The sequence below is a fragment of the Ursus americanus genome, chromosome 35 (genome assembly GCF_024610735.1).
Source record: "Ursus americanus isolate L20-20 chromosome 35, mUrsAme1.1.p, whole genome shotgun sequence".
Lineage (NCBI taxonomy): Eukaryota > Metazoa > Chordata > Mammalia > Carnivora > Ursidae > Ursus > Ursus americanus.
In genome coordinates, this window is record NC_142161.1 from 27,371,302 (window position 1) to 27,395,090 (window position 23,789).

Here is a 23,789-nt window from a genome sequence, read left to right on the forward strand (position 1 = left end):
GAAATGGAGGGCTGATGCTCTAAATCCCATACAAATCACTTGAGAATCTTCTTAAAATGCAGAAAAATAGGATTTATTAGGTCTGGGGTAGATGCAGCGATTCTGCATTTGTATGATGTGTCTGGTGCAGTATTTTGATGCTTTTACTCTAAAGACCGATGATGAACATACACTGTATAAAATTTCAGAACATATAGAAAACAAGAGCCGTGTTTACAAAATTCTTTATTTACATTTTAAGCTGACATTAAAACCTTTAAGATAGAATGGCTGAGATGAAATATACAAAGTTGATATCAACACATTCACATTAATTTTTTTTCTCAAATGAATCCTACAGATGGCTTTTGATGAACTCAGGGTTTTTTCACAAAACTAGTGTTCCTTTAAATCGTGGTGTGAAAATGTCTTCCTCTAAGAATAAAGTTAACTTGAATCATTCAAAAAAGCTGAGAAATAGAAGGTTAATTTTATTAAACAGCTAATCATATGCCATAAAATAGTTTTCTATTTTAGAGTGCTGAGATGTTCAAATAGGTCCAAATATGATACAATAAATAAGTTTTAAACATGGAATGCTTTGGTTATTAGGCTTTGACTTGGCTTTTGGCATTACTTGTATATCATTCCAATGAGCCGTTACAGGTAATCCATTCAAAACAAGACTTGCTTAATACTATTACAAAGCACTTAGCCTTGCCTTGATAGGAAATACCTTTAAGATGCTGACAATAGCAACATTATTTCTCTTTTCCTTCACTCAGGAAAAAAAAAAAAGAAAGAAATCAAAAAAATAAATTCATTCCCATATGTTAAAGTCCACCATAAGGTGGACTTTTTATTCATTCTTTAAAAAAAAAAGTTCATAATAATACCTGACGTGGGTATTTGTACATTATTGAAACATTAGACCTGTAAGAGCTCCATCTATATCCTGAAAGCTTATGATTTTGTGATCTATTTATGTAAAATACGCTCAAGATTAAATATATATAAACAATGTATTTGAAGCTTCTGGGAAGGATTCACATTTAAAATAGTTTTAAAATCTAGTTTTTTAAAAGAGTTTTAGAAAAATAAATAAAATACTGTGATCGGTTCTACCCCTCCCCCTCTGCTTTTCTCCCTTCACAATTTGAGCTTAAGAGTTCAGGCTTCTAAAAAGCAGAAGAAAGCAAAGTAGAATAATGCAGGTTTTGTGGTCCGTGTTTTCTCTGTCCTAGTGTAACATTATCGCAAAAGCAAACCTGACTCTTCCCTTGAAATGAATGTCCCATCTTCTCAGACTAATTTAAATAACTCTTAAGCCAAAGAAAGTTTAACCAGTGCTTTTAATAAACAAGTAGCTAAACGCCTATAAAAGAATACATTACTTGTGATTTTAAAGAGTGCTATTATAAAGTCTGAGAGCAAAACCTAAGTTCAAATTTAATCTCTTCAAAAGATTTTTTAAAAGCTGTAAATGCTATTATAAATTGCCAACTAAATTCCCACCCTAGGCTACAAAAATAAACTGCTGCACAAATGTATGAATTTAAGGTAACTATTTCTCATGTTGATCTTTTTTCCTTTTAAGTGCAGTAAAGCCAGAAATAAAGCACCTAGGTGTTGATTCAATTAACTTTCATTTGAGCAGCATTTTGATTTTGGATAAAGGGATTCTAAATGTAGTCTAAAACTTTCCAGAAAGTCATATTTACATTCATTACACAGCATTTTATATACACATAAATACAGATTTATGAGAAATTAACCTACGCTTTTTGTAATGTAGAAAATAACAAAAATTACAACACATGATCACATGCTAAAGCCAGTTATTTGAGAAATCTGCTTGGTGTTCAGTTTTGATAGTAATAACCATGAGTAACTTGAAGCATATCACATAAATACACCACAGATGCATAGTTTATTTATGACCTTAGTAGCCTAGGTCTGTCCACAGTTTTAAGTAAAAAACGTTCTCTGTTGAAGCCAATGCCATACAAGTAGCTGGGTCCACTAGTACTGTTTGCTCTGGGAAGAAAGATTAGGGAAGGCATGATATCACACATGTTTGGAAGGGTTATTTATTATAGGGAAGGACTAAAATTAATTATTTTTCCATGGGGAAATCAGGACTTTCTGATAGTAAGAGCTGTCCAGACCTGGAAAGGTTTGCTTCATGAGTGTGGATTCCAGTCCCACCAACGGCCATGCCTTGTCAGAGCTCTGGTAATGAGGACTTCGGTGTTGCCCTAGCTCGTCAGGTGGGGCCAGTAGGTGGTTAGGCCGTGAGGAACCTGAAAGCTGCTTGATGCAAGTTACTCTGAGATTTTTAAACATTATATGACTTCTTAGGCAGTATGCTTGAATCATTGGTTCCTGCCCATAAAGCAGTGTGTGATTTTTGCTGTTTCCTGTCTTGTAAATGGATGGGCGTGGCCTTCCAGGAATACATCAGAATGAATTTTTCTTATCTAACTGCTGTTCCACAAAAACAAACAGGTGACTAGAGTGAGCTTTGTGAGTGTCCTAACCCGAAGTCCTCCACCAGCCTCTGGCTAGGTGACTAGAGTGAGCTTTGTGAGTGTCCTAACCCCAAGTCCTCCACCAGCGGCTGGCTGGCTAGGTGACTAGAGTGAGCTTTATGAGTGTCCTAACCAGAAGTCCTCCACCAGCGGCTGGCTGGCTAGGTGACTAGAGTGAGCTTTGTGAGTGTCCTAACCCCAAGTCCTCCACCAGCGGCTGGCTGGCTAGGTGACTAGAGTGAGCTTTGTGAGTGTCCTAACCCGAAGTCCTCCACCAGCGGCTGGCTGGCTAGGTGACTAGAGTGAGCTTTGTGAGTGTCCTAACCACAAGTCCTCCACCAGCGGCTGGCTGGCTAGGTGACTAGAGTGAGCTTTGTGAGTGTCCTAACCCGAAGTCCTCCACCAGCGGCTGGCTGGCTAGGTGACTAGAGTGAGCTTTGTGAGTGTCCTAACCCCAAGTGCTCCACCAGCGGCTGGCTGGCTAGGTGACTAGAGTGAGCTTTGTGAGTGTCCTAACCCCAAGTCCTCCACCAGCTGCTGGCTGGCTAGGTGACTAGAGTGAGCTTTGTGAGTGTCCTAACCCCAAGTCCTCCACCAGCGGCTGGCTGGCTAGGTGACTAGAGTGAGCTTTGTGAGTGTCCTAACCCCAAGTGCTCCACCAGCGGCTGGCTGGCTAGGTGACTAGAGTGAGCTTTGTGAGTGTCCTAACCAGAAGTCCTCCACCAGCGGCTGGCTGGCTAGGTGACTAGAGTGAGCTTTGTGAGTGTCCTAACCAGAAGTCCTCCACCAGCTGCTGGCTGGCTGAAGGAGGCTAAGCAGCAAAGATTTGATTTGGGGGAAAATAATTACCCATCCTAAAAATGTCACCTGCTCTATAAAGCTCAGGTGTTGGGAACTGAATGGAAAATCCTCCCTGGCACTCTTTTACCTCAGATGGCATGCCAGGGCTAATCAGAGTAAGAAATTTTATGATCCGATTTGAAGTGCTGGAAGAATAGGAAGCATGGAAATTTTAACTTATGTTAAACAAGCAAATAACTCTTCCGTAAGTTTTTAACTCTAAAATCAAGGCTTTTCAGAAGAGTAAATTCACGAAAAAGGTAGAAATAAAAATCCATGGTATAGCTCTAAATATAAGACAAATAAGGTCACATGGTTTATGCATTTCAAATTCTTGAAGAGGCCCTACAGTGTTTCAGGAAGATCATTCAAAGTATTGTTCCCTGAGTTCTTGAAGCAACCCTAAATGTAAGTTCATGAACCCCGAGTCTTGAGAGAAACCCACATGGTTTGCTTATTTCTCTTCTAAAAGTAGCTGTTTCCTCCAAAGTGATTTGTTCAGTGCTTTCCCTATAGTTCAAATGCTTTAAGAACATGGCTTTATCCATTTTTTAGAAGATAAGCTCCCCAAATGAAACTTCTAAGAAGGAAAAAAAAAATGTTTGAAGAAAGTACAGTTTTAACATTAGTTAACAGGGCAGTTGAATAAATCAGTTTTACATCTATAATACATCAAGAGTGGAAATACTGTCAAAAGTGTTAGAAGGTAGAGTACTATGGTCTCTGGCTTTTCTGACCTCTGTGGTTATTGAGCCCAGGGTCTGTCACCAAAGAACCAAAATTATTAGAAACGGAATGACTGTTCCATATTTGAATGTATAAGAAGACATACATTTGTTGTTTAAATAAAGATCAGACAATAAACTAATCAGATCTTAAACTTTAAATATCTGGAATTTACACATAGCTTTGTACATAATTAAAAAAAAAACTCATTCAGAACTGGGGATTCTTGCATTGTGTTCATACATCTACCTTTTTGGTGGCTATTAGGATATTTTTTAAAAATTCAAAATTGGGAATAATTTGGTCTCTTTAAAAAACTAATTATAATGAATGGAGACTCCAGTTCTGTTGCTGGCAGTTTTAGGTTGAGCTTAACTTTAAACCATTAAAGGTTTAAAAAAAAAAAAAAGGTTGAGAGAACCTACTGAAATGTTCCGTCCATTTCAGTAAAGTGCACAAATCTGTGTGTCTCCTTTGGCTTGGCTATGACCTCAAGGGAGGCGTAGAAGTCAGCGGTGCTGGTGCCAGATTCCTGACTATATTACTGAGGCTGGCAATCTTCTCTTCTAGGAGGTAATTTTTCTTCTCTGCTGTTTTTTGTCGCTGTTCAGTCATTTCCAGAGCTTTCAACAACTGGGCATTTTCAACATACAAATCCTTCACCATTGCATCTGCTTTAGTATTCTTGCAGAGCTAGAAACAGAACCAGAAACATCTTGACTCCATTTCTGTAATTAAGTTTAAGGGTGTGACATTAGGACAGTTCATAAAGGCAAATGACGTCTATCAATCATATTTTATTTTACAACACAGGTTTGACATCAGACCTGGCATCAGGGATACAAAAAGAGCAAATTCACTTATACCAAGCTGTTTCTTTGCATAATGTTTGTAGAAGCCACTAATAAAAAGAACAGATTGATATTCAAAGGCTCAAAAATCAAAGTCCCTTTCCACCTAAATAAATTAGGTGTTACCACTTTTTCATTCTCTACAAAATATCAAAATATTTTTATCGCTTCGGAGGTACAGGGTATGAACTTTAACTCTGGGAAGCTTAAGCATCTGCTAAGAACATTCATGGCTGTAACCTGATTATTTTCAAATTTGGTCCACGTATTACATACAACAAAGAGGTGAGAATGGGGCAGTCACTTTTCCTTAACTCCTCCTCTTTTGCACGGTAGCGCTTGTTTAGAAGATACATTTTAATTTTTAGGGTTAGAATATATAGTCTAGGTTGGGGTGGGAAAATTTGTCAGCAGCCTTGGGATACTTTTATTCTGGTTCCTATTAATGTATTCCAATCCCCCTTCCCTCATTACACCTCATTTTACACCCAGTTTTAACAGGGCATCTAAAAGTATAGAGGTTTAAGGGAATAAAGAACAACTTGTGCTTAGCTAATTTATTTCAAAAGGCAATGGTAAAGACGGTGACACTGAAACCCAGGACCAAGATGACTGGCAGGTGCAACATACTGACCTCCACTACTGAGCTGTCCTAGGACAACTTTTCACCCCTCCCCCTCTCCCTTCCTTCCTTCCTTTTAAAAAACACTTTGATGGCTCCTCATCACCGACAGAATGAAATTCACGCTCCGCAGCTCAGCACCTAAGGCTCTCTGCTGCCTCCTCCGTTGCTCTAGTTTCTTCTGCTTCTCTCAGGACAGTATGAACTGTTAATGCCAAAACGTCTGTAGATGTCCACACCCCACATGTTGCCATAACTGTGTGACGTTCCCAGAGCCTACAGTGCCCTTCTCACATCTCTTCACCTGTTCAAATCTTACTCTGCATCAGTAATTGGTTTAAGAGGCCTGCAGGAAACTTGCTTTAAACCCAAGTTGGATCAAGTATTTCTTCTGTTTCCCTCTGCTGAAGTGGACCCCATTTTATTTTCAAAATTACCATCTTGCCAAATGCTTGACACGTTGTATGTGAACTGCATTCCACACAGGCAGGATTTTGTTTTGTTCTCTGCTGTTCTCTGGTGCTTAGAACAAGACTTGGCACGGTAGCAGCTATGTTCTGAGTGAGTGATTAAAGGATAGAATAAATGCTTTTGTGTAAAACTTTCCTTTCTTTCTATTTTGTGTTTAAGACATTGGGCAAAGGAAAGTTCCAGTCTGCCTCTGCATTGAGATCTTCTCTTGGGATTATTCTTCTTAAGTTTTATATATCTAGAAAACCAGGTAGGACAATTTCTGCCCCTGCCCCTCAGTTCTTAATTTCAGTTTCGAAAGCACTATTAACACATTCCTATCAAGTAGTTCTTTTTTGCATGTCATCAGTGGTTACACAAATACTTTCTAAACCCAGGCCACACCTGCCACCAGCAGGTGAAAAGGATCAGTCTGCATCGTGGTCCTGGAATCCAGGGTCCCTATTCTAATTCAGAGGACAGCCTTTGGGATCTGGTTATAGCTGTAAGGTACTTTTTGAGGTCACCATAACTGTTGCAAACAGGAAAGCTGAAGTTCCATTTATTATCCCCCAATTTTTTACCAATATACATTATTTAAATAGAACGTTTCCTATCTTGGGCAAAAAATCTACAAAAATTGAATTTGAGCTGCTGAACTTTGTTAGGAATCAATTCGTTAGGTCTGCATCAGTCTCTGTTAGCAAACGTACATTTTTAAAATTGTGGACCAACTGGTCTTAAAAGAGCTTTGGGAAAATAATGTAGAATACAGAATTCATCCTTCTGGAGTGGTATGGTATGGGGGAGAGCAAATCCTAAATTCTGTACATTTGTAGTAGAATTTGCCTTTATGTGACAACAAAAGTGAACAAGTTAGTGGCGATAAAGGAATGGAAAACTGGCGTGAAACGTGGAATGTGAGGTGGGTGGGTGGAGGTGACCCGGGAGGCTCACTTGTTCTTTGAGCTGATTCACTTTCTCCTGAAGAAGCCTTTTCACCAGTTTCAATTTCTGTTCAACTTCCATCATCCGTACCTCCATGACAGTCACCAGTTGTTCCTGGTTTCCCTGAAGCGAAGAAAAAAAAAGGGTATTATCATTTGAAAATCATGCCATACTGAAAAGAAAACACTAGTAATTTATTTTTCCCCAGAAGATGCCTAGAGAAAGGACAGGAAATGTTTGCCTTTGTAACTGGAAGGGTGGATTTCTGGTGAAATGGGGGTTCTGCACAACGCATGGGTTGCATGTTAGAAAAGAAATCCTATCAGAGAATCAAAGATTTAAAAAAAAAATCTTACCTGTGTTACCATCTTCCCCTGAGATAAAGCAATATTCTTAAAACCCATAACTTAGTACCTCTGTGCATCTCTTCTAGTAAAATAGGTATCCAAAGTAAATTAAACTATGGTTATCAACCTTCCATCTGTGATTTGGGCCTTTGCCATACGGTGGGTCTCTCAAGAATAAAACAAAACTGAGTTTATTCAGCATCACCTAACAAGTCCAGTCAGCTTGCAATGTGCGTGTCCATTTCTCCTGTGTGAAATGGCCGGTTACTGTCAGAGTGTGTGTGAGTGTTCCTTTCCTCGTAACAATCAGCCTCTTCCTGCCAGTTACTGTAGTCATCTGTTTCCCAATGTGACTTGTCAGTGTGAAGCAAACATCTGCACTGAGGATGGGTTTATCATAAAAGATTTAAAATTAAGAATCCTCTCCCCACACATGATTCCTAGATAAAACAAGAGGACAGAAGACCCCTGGGTGCCCCTCCTCTCCTCACACAACAGTGATGGATTAAGGAGTTGTGTGGGGTTTGGAGAGCCCAAGGACCCACAGATTTAGAGTGCAACCAACTGCCCCTCCCGGCAGGCCACTAAAATGTCCATATAAGGAATTTCAGATTTTAAAAGGTTCTTCAAATGTTTATGCGAAACTCAGGTGTTAATGGTTGATGGTATAACTTCTTTTAAAAGCATGCAGAATGACCAAACGTGGGTTGGAAGCCAACATTTGTTTGGATAAAATAACAGCATTTACTCAAATATAAGCAACTAAACCATGTGACTAATTTAAAGACAAAAATTATAGTAGGTAAAGTCTAATGCAGAAAGTAAACCTCAAGAAATCAGGCTGTGAGAACATCTAGCTTTAAAACATACTGTATTTTAAAAGATATAATGGCTTTTTAAAGTTCAAACGTAAGTGGGAAATGCCCGATTTCTACTTGCCTGAAAAAAACAAAACAAAAAAAACCATAACAGGTAACTCTAAGAACATGGAACAGGGCAAAAGAGGAAAAACAAAGTCAGTCATATATTTAAAATTTATTTTATTGTCAAAATTTTCCTTTTTCCTGTCAAAAGAGCATTATACATCTTAATACAAAACAGTATAAATAACCCAAATTTTCTTCAAATTCCATATATAAAAGTAGTACCTCTTGTTAAAAATAGTTACAGCATACGGAATGAGAAAATATATATAGAATACATCCTTTTAAGAATCTCAAGTCCACACTCTTTAAATGGTATAAATAAAACGATTCAAAACAAGCTGAAATTTGTGAATTTGATTCACAAAGTCTGTCATTTCTACAATAAATAAGAGACATAATACTGCAAAGGCTTAATAATAATAATAATTTAAAAGAGCACTTGATTCCAAACCATTTTTCAGCTTATGTCTCTGTGTGGGGGGGGTGTGCGTGGGGGTGTGCATTTGAATATCTGCCATGGTAACAAATGTCATCACTAGCAGCCCAGTTTTCACAGGTGCCCAATCCTTCTGTAGGAATCTGCATGCACTGCTCGCTGCTCCGGTAGCAAGGCCTAGAGAAAGAAGGCAAGTGGTACACTTCACCCTGATGTCAAGATGATGTTTTGGGAGGAGTCTAAATTCACACACTTATAATGCAAACAGTTTTTAAAAGCACACACATTAACACCACATATGCAAGCAAAGCAACACAGAGACAGAAAAAATCACATCACTCCACACACAGAGGCAACATGCAGATATTTTGTCATCTTAAAATTAGCATCAGCTCAGTTACCAGAAATAGAGTCTGCAGTGGCATTCTAGTCACTCTGCCGTCCGGCTGGAGAATTTTTTTTTTTAAGATTTTGTCCTTAACAGTTTTTGTCTAACCTATCCTGAAGTAATTGGAGTGGAAGGATATTATTTTTAAACATCGGCAGGTGGGGTGGAAGAGCGTGCTTTGAAAACAGTGTGGATGAGAAAGCAGTGGATAAAATCTTCACCTAATCCTTCGGTTTAAAATGTCTGTTAAAAACTGAAGTCAAGGTTTTATAATTGAGTTCTGTAATGAATTGCTGAAGCATCAGCTCCCCACTCCACCAGCACAATTTGGAAACTGAGGTGGAATAGAGGAAACTTCCAAAAACGTGGATTTTTAAAGCACGAAAGACAAAAAGAATTTTAAGGTTTTGCTTGAAAGACTAGGTGACAGCAGCAGATCATGACAAAGCACAGATCTATACTACTAGAAGAGGAAGACAGAACTGCCCCAGGGTCTAATTACAGTGCTAACTTGACATTGCAAAGCACTCTGAGACGCTTACAGAAAAGGGGGTGGAGAAATTCCTTATTAAAAGTCCACTGAGAGACAACAGAAGAAAAGCATCCAAACCAGAATGAATTTAGAATTATACAAACTAAGTAGTATTTTTTGTTTTAGTCCTCATTCTGAATAAACAAATAGGGCAAGCAAAAAGCATTAAGAGACTTCCGAAAAGGCTTGACTATGAAAACATGTAAGAGAACGATTTGAAAACCCGGTTGTATCAGATTGTGACTGTAGTGAGCTAGGATAATGCTAATTCAAAGGAAAGGGGAAAAGATGTTTACTTTCTTAACAAGAGGTTTTCAAACTCGATCATTCTTAAAAATTAAACGAAATACATCAACTCAAGTCACTGACTACACTATTAGTTGTTTAAAGTCCCCACTTGTAAATTCTATGGAACTCAGCAGGCTGCACCCCTCTTTGTTAATAATGCATATCCTAGAGTTGCACTTGAATTCTGTAATATTTTTGGCATCGGACAAATGTTAAGTCAAAAAACATTAGGTCAGTTGTACACTATGCTCAAGTGATCCTGATACTTCGATTACAGATGTGCAAGGAGACCCAGAACACTTTGTTCCCCAGCTTTGAAGCTGAGAGTGCAAGAGCATCACTGCAAAAAAACCCAAAACAAAACCCCCACATAACACTGCAGTTCTGTGGATCTGTCATACAGGTAAGGTGGAGCTCTCTGACAGATTTGGGTTCTTGATCCCCACCTTTGAACTGTATAGCTTTCCCATAAACAGGTTAACCATTAGGAAAGAGCGAGCCTCATACCTGTGGTGTGTTGGTTTCGGAGGTCCTGTTTTCAAGTTCCTCCTGCAGGCACTGGTTTGTCCTCTCTGCCTGCAGCAGCTGGTGTTGAAGCTGCAAAAACTGCTCCCTGGGCACCGTCGGACAGGCTTGCTGCTGGCGCAGCTGGAGATCCCAAGCACGAGGGGATGGGCTAGGCATCACAGTGGACCTCCGGTGCTGCATCTGGAGGACAGAGGCAAAGCCCGGGTCAGCGGCAGTGCTTTCCAGCACAGAGCTACTCTTGAAAGTGTCAAGCAGAGTGAATGGAGCTGATGGATTCATTAATGACCTCTCAGACCCACTGAAAACTTGAAAACAGGACAGACAGTACATGACTTGAGTAGAAGTAATGGGGAAGCATCATTTTCCTTAGCAGATATTATAATTAGTTTCGACTTAACACACTGTGCTTCCTCACTCTTCAGTGACGGCTATATGGGCATGAGGTACAGCATACACAGGAGGTGTCTGGGCTCTACTTCATTGTCTCCTTCCCCTAGAACATTTAATTATGCCTCTTTAAACAAACCAAACACCGGCAGGGTTGGAGTAAGCAAAGGGGAGAAAGTGGTTATGCTTTCGGGTTTTGCCACTTACCATTCATAAAGATTCTTCAAAACAAATGTTCAAGGACTACATATTTTCCAGGAGAGCCATTTTTTCAAAGAATCTCCTATCTAAAATGATTTTACCCTAATTTAGTTTATCAATGTTAAACTCTTAAATAGCACTATAAGATAAGCAATTCTGGGACAAAGGTGATATCCTAGAATCCCTGGGAATTGGAGTGCATGGAACAGAAGTATCTGTACAAGACAATGAGGAAATGATACGTGTATCACATGCTAAAGCTGGGGAGAGGAAAAAGGAGAACGCACTGCATTGGCCAGTGAGGCATGCCGCTCCACATCTGTCGACACATTCAGCAGACAGAGGACTCCACAGAAGGCATGCAATGAACATGACCAAGTACCAGACTCAAGAAGCAGCTCCTCCAGGCTTGTGAGAAGGGAAAAGGGCCTCCAAGACACAACTCTAATTACACATCACGAAACTTCAGAGCCACTATCCATTTTCTTAAATCTAAACTTCTGAGGTGGGAGATTACCCATTTCAAAATTTTCTAGTTATAGATTCAGAAACCCACCATTTTATTTGCAGGAAAAAAAATAGGGAGAATTATGATCCTATGATTTTATATCCGCAGGATGATTTTAAATATTGAGGAAAATCCTGGTGTAAATGTAAACAGACATACTCCATAGTTAAAGCAAAATGGAAATGAATATTGGCTCTTACATATTTATTAGCTGTTACAGTCAGTAGAAATGATTACGTGAACAAGGGGTCTAATGAGACATCTCCATGCTGTGAAATTCATTGAAAGAGAATGTCTACCTTCACACACTATCTCAGGCAGAGAACTGCACCCTTCTCTGCTAGTTCCAACCACAGAGTTCTAGGTACAGGTTAGCCACAGACAAAACAAAAACAAAAGAAAATTACAGGAGTCATAAAAAGAGGAAGAAAAGGATGAATTATAAAAAGAGAACCGTTAAAACAGGGTCTATTATATACCTGAACATGTGTGCCCTAGTCAGTAAGAACTTATAAGAGACCAACATTTACATTTCTCTGTATATCAATTTCACACATCTTCGAATGTCTCACAGCCTTAATCCTGCAACTGCTTCCTCCCCTACTGTGATTGGTTAGTTGGTGAACTTACCATCTTTACCCCCAACAGAATTATTTAGAACACTCCAGGTCCAGTATGGATGGATCTGATACTAAATACTTTTATCGTTTACGTTCTGCATCTCCACATCGCAATTTTGTTGCTCAAGTGTTGGAACTGTTGGCTCCGCAGACTTGAGAACTGCTGATACAGACTGTAACCCTTTTCTTGAACGTTCAAATGGAATTGTTTACAGAACATTCCCTCATGTAGTTGAAAAAGCCCTGGAGTGGGAATTAAAGATCCCAAATCACTAGAGGAGGAAAAGGAAGAATTTAATTGCCCTAGGCTATGGGTATGTATTGTATTAGCTCAGTGACTTTGTTTTTTGAAGACTTTAAGTAATCTCTACACTCACACTCAAACTCACAACCCTGATATCAAGAGTCGTACACTCCAACGACTGAGCCAAGCAGGAGCCCCTAGATCAGTGACTTTTAAACTGGCATAGAAGGATGAGGAGAAACTCCTTCCTGCAAGGAAGGACATACATCAGATTGGAATCACCTAGAAAACTTCTCTTAAAATCCTTGATCCCAAAGGTTCTGATGTAGGAACATGTCCCCACCAGCGCTCAGCTCCTTGGGCAAACCCAGTGAGAATCGCTGCCAAGTGAAAGGAATGCACCTATCGCTCAGGCGAGGTGGGCACAAAGCATGGTGTGAAAACCGCCGTACGCTCCCCAAAGTGGCCCAATCCATAGATATCAGAACATAAATAAAAATCTAATTTGTAGGGCTGGTGGGATGGGGAGAGTTATTGCTTAATGGTTAGTCTTTGGGGGTGATGCAAATGTTTTGGAAGGAGTGGTGATGGTTGTACAACACCGTGAATGTAACGAACGCCACTGAATTGTAAGATGGCAAATTGTGTTATGCGTATATTTACCACCATTTAAAAAATTAACATACCAGTCATTGCATCACACACTTCAAACAGGTGAACTATATGGTGTATGAATCACATTTTAGTAAAGCTGCTAGAGAATCCAATTTGTATAGGTCTGTACGGAGTTAACAGCTGTCTTATTGCCTAAAGAAAATTTCATTAGAATAGGGTAGAAGATGTTCTTTTCAGTGCTCCAACGGAAAAATCGTGCTTTAGTTATTCAGCTCTAGTGCCATGAACATTCGATTTACTTCATCCATTAGCAAATATTTACTACTAGGTCAAGGAGAAAAATAATGAAAGGAAATTGCTTATGATGGCTAGTCATGTAAAGTGGGGTGAGGAAGAGAGAGGGGTTTCTGAGGCCAGCTAGAGCAGGTGGGAGAACGGGCCTGTTGGCAGAACATCTGGAGAGGATCTGCCAGTGACTAAGTACACCCTGTTACTTCTCCATTTGGTACGAGACATGTGGAGCTTAGCTTCAGATATCTTATTCATCACAATATATAATTATTTCATCAGAAAGCATGTCTACATCTAAACACAGCCTGCAGCTCAAGCTTTGGAACACATTTATTATATGCTGTCAGAGAAAGAAAAAAAGGGTTTAGATTTCACTATTTCTAGTTTAATCTCCCTATTAGCAGATAAATCAGAGAACATAAAATTGGCAGAAACCTCAGTGGTCATTTAAATGTCAGTGTGACATATATGTCCATATTTCACATTTAAAAACCATCTATTTAAAGTTACCTTTGCGTGTGTCCAGCTTCATAAAAGAAAATGTCTAAATCTCTCTCATCCTGTAATTCTGGATCTAAAATATGTGTATACATAGTACTTTTTAAGAGCACAAAAAGATATTTTCTACCCATGCCTCTCTACCTTAAATAAATTTTACAGTCCACTATGTGACATTTTCATCTACCCCAAGCAAAACATCTCAACGAAATTTCTACTTATTAAGGAGGATTTGTATGTAAGTTGTTTTAGATCCTGTAACTGTATTTAGTATTCAGAAAGCAATCTAGTACACTGGAAACTCAGTGTCCACGCGGACAAGTTTTACAACTCCACTTTTATACTGAACAGCTGTACCTCTCACAAGGCAATGCTAAGTTACAAATGAAGTAACGAACAATGACAGCACTTGAAGATTAAACTTCTAAATGCTAATGCTCCCAAATTCCTTGCATGGATTTCCAAACTAAAGAGGTCGTTAGCAATCCCATCTGTAAAACACTACACCAGGGGAGATATCTGGAAACTGTTACAACCCCAGCAGTGGCGGGGGAGCTCTGGGCCTCTTGGCCAATATCAGACAGAGCCCCTGCCCCCTGAATTTGTGGAGGTATGGGTCCTTGCATTTTAGGATAGTCCACACTATTCCTTCCTTTGGGAAGCAGTATGAATTCCTGTGACTATGTAATGAGCAAAAATGTCTATCAAACGTGGTAAGACACACCAAAGAATTCAGCCTGGCAGCATACTTTTTCTCTTTTCTTCATAACAGGAATTCAACGCTATGCTGGCCTCTCCCAACAAATGGCACATTCATGGATTAAAATATTCTTCATAGCTAAGGCCAGTTGCTTAAAAACTTACCTCCATTAGCTGTTCATCCAGTTTTACTTGTTTCTTTTTCAGGCCTTCATTTTCCAAATGAATCGTTTCTAATTCTCTTTCAAGGGAATTCATCTGACTGACCTGCTAAAAAACAGAAAATTCCCTTTAAAAAACCCCAACACTTGAGTTGCTCTACTTTTACAAATTTATGCTAGTCAGAAATCTTAACCTTTGGTAGAAAGTGGAGGTCACTCATCAACATAATTCAGTGCAGATTACATTTAAGTAGGATAGTTTTTAATCACCACTGCTTACATGGAACAGATCTCATAAGGCACCTGGCTTTCAAACCTCAGTGCCGCTCCCTGTAAGAAATACATCCAGGGCACAAGCCCATGCCCATAACCAGGTATAAATACACATCACTGACAGAACGCTTCCATGAAATGAAATTTACCCTCACCATGAGCCATGTACTCTGATATTTTCTAGCATATCTTCTTAATGAAAGAGGCTGATGTTTCACTAACTTTCATGATTCTCTACTATGGATCTGCAGCGGGAAAAACACTGTCTTAAGGCATAAAGGTTTAAAACGGAGAGTACATAAAACCTGAGTTCAAGAACTCCTTTCTCAATTTTATTTTTTTTTAAAGATTTTATTTATTTATTCGACAGAGATAGAGACAGCCAGCAAGAGAGGGAACACAGCAGGGGGAGTGGGAGAGGAAGAAGCAGGCTCATAGCGGAGGAGCCTGATGTGGGGCTCGATCCCAGAACGCCGGGATCACGCCCTGAGCCATAGGCAGATGCTTAACCGCTGTGCCACCCAGGCAACCCTCCTTTCTCAATTTTAAAGATGAAATTTGAAGATTTTGTGAGTATCCATTTTTGGAATTCTCTATTATAGGAAGAATTTAATGAGCTACATGACCCTGGAATTTAGAATATTGCTAAGTAGTAAACATATGAATATAGGACGTTGATTTTGGTTTCTATCAAATAGAGTTGAGGAGAGGAGCGAGAGTTGTTAAAGAGAAGTGTAATCGCTTCAGGTTAAAACGTATCATTAGACTTTTCCCTTAGCAGCTGGATGAAACCCTTTACCTTTCTGAAAAGTTTATTTGAATGTACCTACAATTGAATGGTATTCAGCTTTAGAGCACAAACCAAATCTTACTGCCTACGGTCATGATAACTTTCACAAACTTAAAATTTTCATACAATTTTTTTTAAAGATTTTATTTATTTGACAGAGACACAGCAAGAGAGGGAACACAAGCAGGGGGCGTGAGGAGAGAGGGAGAAGCAGGCTTCCCATTGAGCCGGCAGCCCGATGTGGGGCCCAATCCCAGGACCCTGGGATGACCTGAGCTGAAGGCAGACGCTTAACCGACTGAGCCACCCAGGTGTCCCTCACACAATTTTTCTAACAGAAGTAATTGATTGTTCATCATTCTTCCCAGATTTTTACACAAACCATAATTTTCAGAAGAGGAAGACAGCAGTGAGAACTCGGAGTTTTACTTTAGAAGAAAAAAGAAAGAAAAGTAACAAGAACTCCGAGGGTAACACTGGTCTTAGAACTCTTACTTCATGGAACAAAGTACAGAAAACAAACTGAGTGCGGCTACGGAGGCTTAACCATGTGGTGGCCAGCCTCCAGGATGGTCCCTAGTGACCTCCACCTCCTGGGGCTCACACCCTTGTGTAGTTTTCCTGTACTAGGGTTAGTCTGTGTGACCGACAGGAGAAAGCACACATGATGGCCTGTCACTTCCAGGATGAGCTTAGAAAAGGCACTCCAGCTTTTGGGGTCTCTCTCCTACCACTCACTGCCACGTCCTGAGAAAAAGCCCAGGTGGTGAGCAGCTGAGGCCTGTGGTAATCAGCCAGCGAGGAACAGACGCCTCCTCCTAACAGTTACAATACTGACCTTGGAAGTGGGTCCTCTAGTACCAGTGAAGCCTTCAGATAAATGCAGGGCCACCTGGTCTGTGGACTGCAACCTCGTGAGCCCCTCAGTCAGACCAGTCCGCTAAGCTGCTGCTGAATTCCCCACCCACCGAAACTGTGAGACAACAAATGTCTGTTGTTTTAATTTGTTACACAGCAATAGGTAACTAATACCATATTAAGAGGTCTTATTAATATTCAGGATATATACATTTTAAAATAGATTTTACTAACTTAAAAGGGTTATAATACTACTGAAGATGATTAACCATCTTCATTATGAATACTTAAAGTTAACTGCTCCTTTTCAACCATCAGTGAATCAAAAAGAACTCTAATACTACTTGATAATATTACAAAAAGTATAGCTAGATGGAAGAACCAAAATATACCACTGTAATCATTTCCTTGGAAGCATGCGGGGAGAAACATACGCATAGGGACGCATCAGAATAAGGACATAGACACATGGTAGAAACTCTCAAAACTCACCTTCTTATTAGTAGGAGATCGCTCCTTTTGAAACTGTTCACACTCTCTCTTTAAGCTCAACTTCTCCTGCTCTGTGGGCTTCACAGTGCCTGATGGGTTTAGATGTTTTTGGTGCTTGGGGGGAAGAAGGTTGGATTCCAGCTGACGGACCTAACAAGAAGATACGAGAGAGGAAGAAATGTTAATATAGTCATCCAGCAAGAAAGAAAAAAAAATGAACATAAGGAAAGGTATTTTTTAGCACTTGGGTTTTGTATTAAAACCACTTTTTTTTTTCCAGTCAAGACTGCCAATTCTTTTTTTTTTTTTTTTAAGATTCTATTTATTTATTTGAGAGAGTGGGAAAGAGAGAGAGAAAAAGAGGCAGACTCCCCACTGAGCAGGGAGCCCAACATGGGGCTCGATCCCACGACCCTGAGATCATGACCTAAGCCAAAGGCAGACGCCTAACCAGCTGAGCCAAGTGCTCCAAGTCTGCCAATTATTGAAGCCTGCTTTTTTGGATTTCAAAAGATCCTTCTAGGTAAATCTATTTTTGGTCTGGCTGGGTTTCAAAATCCAAGGACTGTAAGGATCAGATTATGAGGACCTCTGCATCTACCAAACTGCTGGGAGTCAACAGTGCGGCGTGGCTGCCCAGAAAACAGATGTAGTCCTAGGCACTTTGTCTCTGACACGAGCATAGCTTTTAGAAGTCAATGAGGTGACAGTCCCATCTACTGTGTCTTGGACGGTTCACACCTGAAACAACGCATTTATATCAACCCGGTTCCACGAGGACAGCGACCATGTCTGTCCTGGTCGATACTGCACCTTCAGTGGGAGCAGAGTTTCTGGCACCGAGTAGGTGTTCTAAAGGACTGTCTGTGGCTCTTCAGAGAGTTTGGTCCTCAAAGGAAGTGTTTACGCATAGGTTCAGCATAGTCAGTCAGCTACTTAGCAGAAGGATATAAACATCAGTTTAGTGGCTGGAAAAGACCCTCTTTAGAGACCATTCTCACCTTGAAAGGCTGAGTCTTTAAAAACGGGTACCTTTTCTCTTCTAAGGCATTAGCCCAACAAGATGTGAGTCTAATTTTCCCATTTTTGTATCACTCTTGGGAGCTAGTCTATTTGAATGAAGAACATGGGGTTAACGTAATTTCCATGAGGCTATTCTGGATAGGAGGATTTAAAATCATTGATTTTAATATAGAACTGATTATACAAAATGCTTTTCAAGTTACCTTCTCCCGGGAGTGCGTGAGTTCTGCTTTGGTGTTCCGCACCACAGTCTGGAGTCTCTCGTTCTCTTGCCAAAGTAGCTGCTGTTCCTCCTTTATCAGATGATCCATCTTGTCCCAAGTCAGCCTTTGCTGCTGGGTATGGAAGCCTGATGGATGGGTGGCTATTTCTGGGGCCCAGTTCTTAAGAGCAAATGACAGAGTCAAGCCTTAAAAACAAGCTGATTTCTGTTTCGAGTGTATTTACTCAATGACAATAATTCTCAGTAAGCACCTTTCATTCTTCATGTCTTCTAATGGAGGTGTGAATCTATGTTGTATACATAGATATAAAAACAATATTTCGGGAGTTATTTTTTTAAAAAGTTTGGAAATTCTCTGTTTAGAATGAGCTTTGGCAAAATAGCCCCAGAAGCCTAATAACAAAGATGACTGTAGGGCGAGTCCTGATTCTATATAGAACCCAAGTGCACAGAGATGGGTGGCCTTAAAAATTGCTTCATCTTTGTGAACATTACGCTTTTGCCCCAGATAACTATTCTTTTGGTTAACAGAAGACACAAAGGGAACTTCAAAATGCACTGCTAACCTGAAAGCTTTCACAAGCTAAACTCTTTTCACATTTGCAATCAGATCCTTTTTTAGAATCCAAAGCACATAAGCACATACTGTCCATGTAATTGAGGCCTGAACTCCGGAATATGCTTTTAGCTACCAAAGTGATTTTTCGGATCCTGGAAAATGCTTTAAAAAAGGTAACAAATAGGTAAGGCTTTTGCTTTTTAAGCTAAAACATGAAAAAGAAAAAGAGTTACAATCTCATTTTGAAGAAAATGTCAGCCCAGAAGTAATTTTTAAAAATGGAAAACTATTTTCCTTTAAAAAATAAAAAAATAAAAAAGGAGGCACCTGGATGGTTCAGTTGGTAGAGCATGAGACTCTTAGTCTCAGGGTCGTGAGTTCGAGCCCCACATTGGGTGTGGAGCCTGCTTAAAAAATATATATATATAAGAAAATAAAAAGATACAAAATAACTGGGTTAGAATTAACTGTCCTACTTTTAGGGTAGGACAAATCTTAACATCTCCACAAGGCTGACGTCTGTAATACCATTTTTAATTTCTATGCACACAGGTGAAGCATTTTGATATATTAAAATGAGACACCCTCTATACACCACCAAAATGTTTTAGTTTTATTACTACAGAATAACTCAGCATGCTCTTCTGTCTTGCACAATACAAAACATAACCTTGTCATTGTGGTTCCATTTATATGAAGCTGGGAAACAGGCATCCCTAACCTATGGTGGCAGAGGGCAGAGAAGTGGTTGACTTGTGAACCCCTGCTGGATATGGTCTGTATTTCGAGCTAGGAGGTGTTTACACAAATATAAACATATGCAAATACATAGGTATACAGGCCAGTATCGTATTTTCTCTTACGATTTTTTCTCTAGCTTTATTGTAAGAATAGAGTATACAATACGTATAATATACAAAATATGTGTTAATGAACTGTTTATAGTATTGGTAAGGCTTCCAGTCAAGAACAATCTTAATGATTAGTAGTTAAGTTTTGGGGGAGTCAGCAGTTATATGTGGACTTTTGACTGTGCAGGGGGTTGGGGATCCTAACCCCTACATTGTTCATTTATGTAAACACACATACACATCTATAAAAATAAGTTACAGACTTAAAATCTGTGCACCTTACTGTATAAAGTTATACCTCAATAAAAAAGAAATTACCTTGTCACCAGCATTCTGAAGTTGCTTATATAAAGACATCACTTCTTGTTTTAAAGCCTCCTTTTCCTGCTGAGTCACTCGTAGGTCAGATTGAATCAGTGACATTTGCAGGTTTACCTTCTGCAGGGTGTCTTCTAAGCTCTGAACCTGCAGCGGGAGAGCAGTCTTACCCTGTGACACAGACCCTCACCAAAGCACGTCCAGGAGTGAATGAGCTAGGACAGGAGAATTCCTGGGTCCCCTCTCTTTCTATTTATTTATATACAGTTCTTTTCAGTAGCTTCGTAGAAACCCCAGCTATTATATTACATATTTACAGGATGTTACGTATTTAGGCCAATGATGAACTGTGTTCTGGAGCAGGGTCTTGCTGAGATAGTCATCTGGTATATTAATTACCAAGTGGTCTCTTACAGAACCAAAGAGAACCAACTGGCATACAGGAGATGGCTTTATTGAATTTTGTAGAAATTGTGTTTTAGCCAGTGGTGTTGGTTTGTAAAGGAACCCTTAGTTAAACATGAAAATATATAGTTGTCAGAACCCCACTCCATGCTAAAATCTAGTACATAGTTCAATTAAGAACAATGTAAATTTGTAAAAGCAAGGTTGATAGAGATCTTTAACAGGGCAGGAATCTGCCTTAGAAACCCTTTTTCTAAATGAGAAATAAGCAGTCCTTTCTACACTTTATTCTCGAGCTTTCGTAAGTAATCTCATAATGAGATAATCTCATAATTCTAATAATGAGCTTTGAGGGAACTGTTCAAATTATTTCATCATACTAGAAGCATGTGATAGATATTAGTCAAGTTGAGTCATTCTGAGCCCTCTTAGGCCAATTCCACCTGGAATATTCTTTCTACTGGGAGTTCTGTTGGAATAGCTAGTAACTGTGCAGAAGAAACAAGAATTGGCCACATACCTTTTCCTGTGAAGCCACGAGTTGGGACTTCAAGGTTTCACTCTGGAGTTCCCAAGACTTCTGTTCTTGCTTCATAGTTGCGATTCTGTGCTCTAAAAGACTTGATTTTGCCAGCTGTTTCAGGAAAAGAAAAGAGGGAACAGGGCATTTTTGCAAACATATCTAGCCTCAATTTCTATACCTCTACAGATGCTGAAAAGATTAAGCACCGTCTGTTTACATGGGGGAGCAGGGCAAGGTAAATGAAGCTGTTTTCCTGACTCCCTTTCTACCTTTAATTCTGAGGCATCTCTTCTTTTTGGCGATTTCCATTTTTCTCTCTCATTGCCTCATTGTGGGTGTGAAATGGTAGGCTGGAAGGCAATGAGAAATCTCAAGGGGTCCCTGGATGGCTCAGTCTTATTAAGTGTCTGATTCCTGATTTCAGCTCAGGTCATGATCTTGGGGTTGTGAGGTTGAGCCCCGCGTTGGACTCCAAGCTGGGCAGGGAGCCTGCTTGGGATTCTCCCTCTCCCTTTGCCCTCCCCCACAACCTACTGGCTCAATCTCAAGAGAGTACCATAATAGGAAAATACGGAATGCCTATATAGGCAGGTGGGACAAAAGCAGTGTTTTGGGATTTGCTACGGAAAATACAATAGAAAAAAAGTGTCTATGTAATAGAGCTCAGATTATTAAAAGCAACAGTATTTATATTATATGTTAATAGTGATATATTTAATAAAAGCTCAGATTATTAAAAGCAACAGTATTTATATTATATGTTAATAGTGATATATTTAATAATATACATTAAGGGGCGCCTGGGTGGCTCAGTTCGTTAAGGATCAGACTCTTGATTTTGGCTCAGGTCGTGATTTCAGGGTCGTGAGATTGAGCCCCCAGGTTGGGTGTGGAGCCTGCTTAAGATTCTCTCTCTCCGCCTCTCCCTCTGTCCCCCGCCTCTGCTCGTGCTCTCTCTAAATAATAAATAAATGTTTAAGTAATATACATTAAGTAGCATGGTTATATATTAAAATGAGATGCACTATATATTACTATATATAATAATATAATTATTAACCAGTGTAGACTCCTGTCAAAATCATGACCTTGGGAATTCTGAGGTCACATTAGGCGAGCTGGAATGTTGTTCTACAGGAGACCTGGGAACAATTAGGCTAAAACGGGAGGCCCACGCGCCACGGTACAGAGAAACGCTCACTATGGCACCCACTACGATACTGGCACACAGTCCCGTGTGTACTACCTCGTCCACACAGCTATTTAATTCTTCACTCAGCGCTTCCTTCTCTTTCAGCAGTTTTTCATTGTCGCTGAGAACACTAGAAAGTCTTTGCTGGACGTCGGAGAGGTCAGGACATCTGTGCAGCTGTAAGAAACGAAGAACCCCATCATGTCTCACGGCTGTATTTATAACCAGGGCGTTTTCATGGCTGCTGCTATTTCCCTATCCACACAGACATTTCAGAGGACGTAGAAACTCTAGGGGACTAAAATTAAATTTAACAAAATGTTCCCTGCTACATTCTCTCCATTCTCCAACTGACTGCCAAAATGTCTGCCCAGATAGAGTCACGTAGACAGACGCTGTTACATAATGGTCCAGCTTCCTGGTTTTTACCTCAGGGTAAAATAAGTAACAGCCATTCTGTCATCAATTAACTTGTGTACATACATAGCACAATCCAGTTTCCTCAGGCTCTTTCAACTAGGAAAAAAATCTTTTTCAGAAATCTCAGTCAAGACTACAAAATTGGCATGAACCAAGCACAGTGAATCAATACAAGGGCAAGTTTTAACCCTAAAACAATCAGTTTTTTAGTGTGTTCCATGTGCCCTCCCCTTTGGAAGAGGCCAAAACTGACTTGCTTAGTAACATGTTAAATGTGGACACACTGGCCTCCTCCTCTCTACTGGAATCAAGACAAACCAAAGACGTTTTCTGCTCCGTTACAGCATCTGCCTTACTAGGATTGACATTTGGGGCCAGATAATTTGGGGGGGCTGTCCTTCACACTGGAGGATGGCTAGCAGCATCTCTGGCTTTACCTATTAGATGCCTGTTGCACTCCTCTCCCCACACACCAGTTGTGAAAGCCAAAAATGGCCCGAGACATGGCTAAATGTCCCAGCGTGGGGGAGTCATTCCCACCTCCCCCCAGCGACTGCTCTAATGAGACCGATTGTTTCGTACATTTCTTTGCCCTTTCCCATAGTTCCTGTACATTTTTAACTTTCCTGTTTCACTTGGCTTTCACATCTTCAATTCTTTATTATTCATTATGATTTTATGGCCATCTACTTCATACCTTATGTTCTTTCACATTCACTCTAGGAATAACATGACAAAATAGACTCTAAGGGTTGAATCTTGTCTTCAACTGACAACAAATCCAGCATACCTTACAAACCTAAAGTCAGAAGGACATAGAAAAGTGTATTTTAAAGTAGCTGGGCTTTGGTTTACCAAAGAACCTGTCTCCTTTGCTCCCTACCTTGCTTCCTCATCCCCAGACCCTCACAAAGCCTGGTAGCATTTTGGGTGTAGAGACTGGCATGAGACTCCTGTTGATGCTACTTGTGTTTCTTTGCTGTGCAACAGAGAATTTCTCATTCACAAAGTACTTTTGCTTGTATTGGGTCCTACAGAGCAGCACACACTTCCTAGGTCCAAGCCGTATGGCAGCAACAATGGGCTGATACTACCCCACTGTTGTGACCCAAAAGAGTCCAGGTGCCATGAAACAACTTCTACCGAAGGCAGACAGGGCTCACCATTTTTCCACTTCACTATTTATACCAATGCCTCCGTAAAAAATACACGATAAAAATGTGCCGAATGATGTCCTCCTCTTGCT

General features: G+C 39.9%; 1 protein-coding gene across 9 annotated transcripts in view; it reads right to left on the reverse strand.

The window, feature by feature from the left end:
* Positions 1–208: 208 nt before the first annotated feature.
* The window catches only part of NIN (ninein), a 93,679-nt gene continuing 70,098 nt past the window's right edge, over positions 209–23,789 (reverse strand). For 4 of the 9 annotated variants that reach the window (XM_087858998.1, XM_045798687.2, XM_087859000.1 and 1 more), the window contains 9 exons: positions 22,178–22,300; positions 20,929–21,042; positions 20,004–20,150; positions 18,256–18,435; positions 17,030–17,179; positions 14,621–14,725; positions 10,372–10,572; positions 6,957–7,070; positions 209–4,769 (listed from right to left, as the gene is read on the reverse strand). In XM_087858998.1, the coding sequence (XP_087715124.1) occupies positions 4,560–4,769; positions 6,957–7,070; positions 10,372–10,572; positions 14,621–14,725; positions 17,030–17,179; positions 18,256–18,435; positions 20,004–20,150; positions 20,929–21,042; positions 22,178–22,300 (1,344 nt within the window). In that variant the 3' untranslated portion in view covers positions 209–4,559. The other 5 variants (XM_045798696.2, XM_045798677.2, XM_045798726.2 and 2 more) reach the window with 4 other exon arrangements.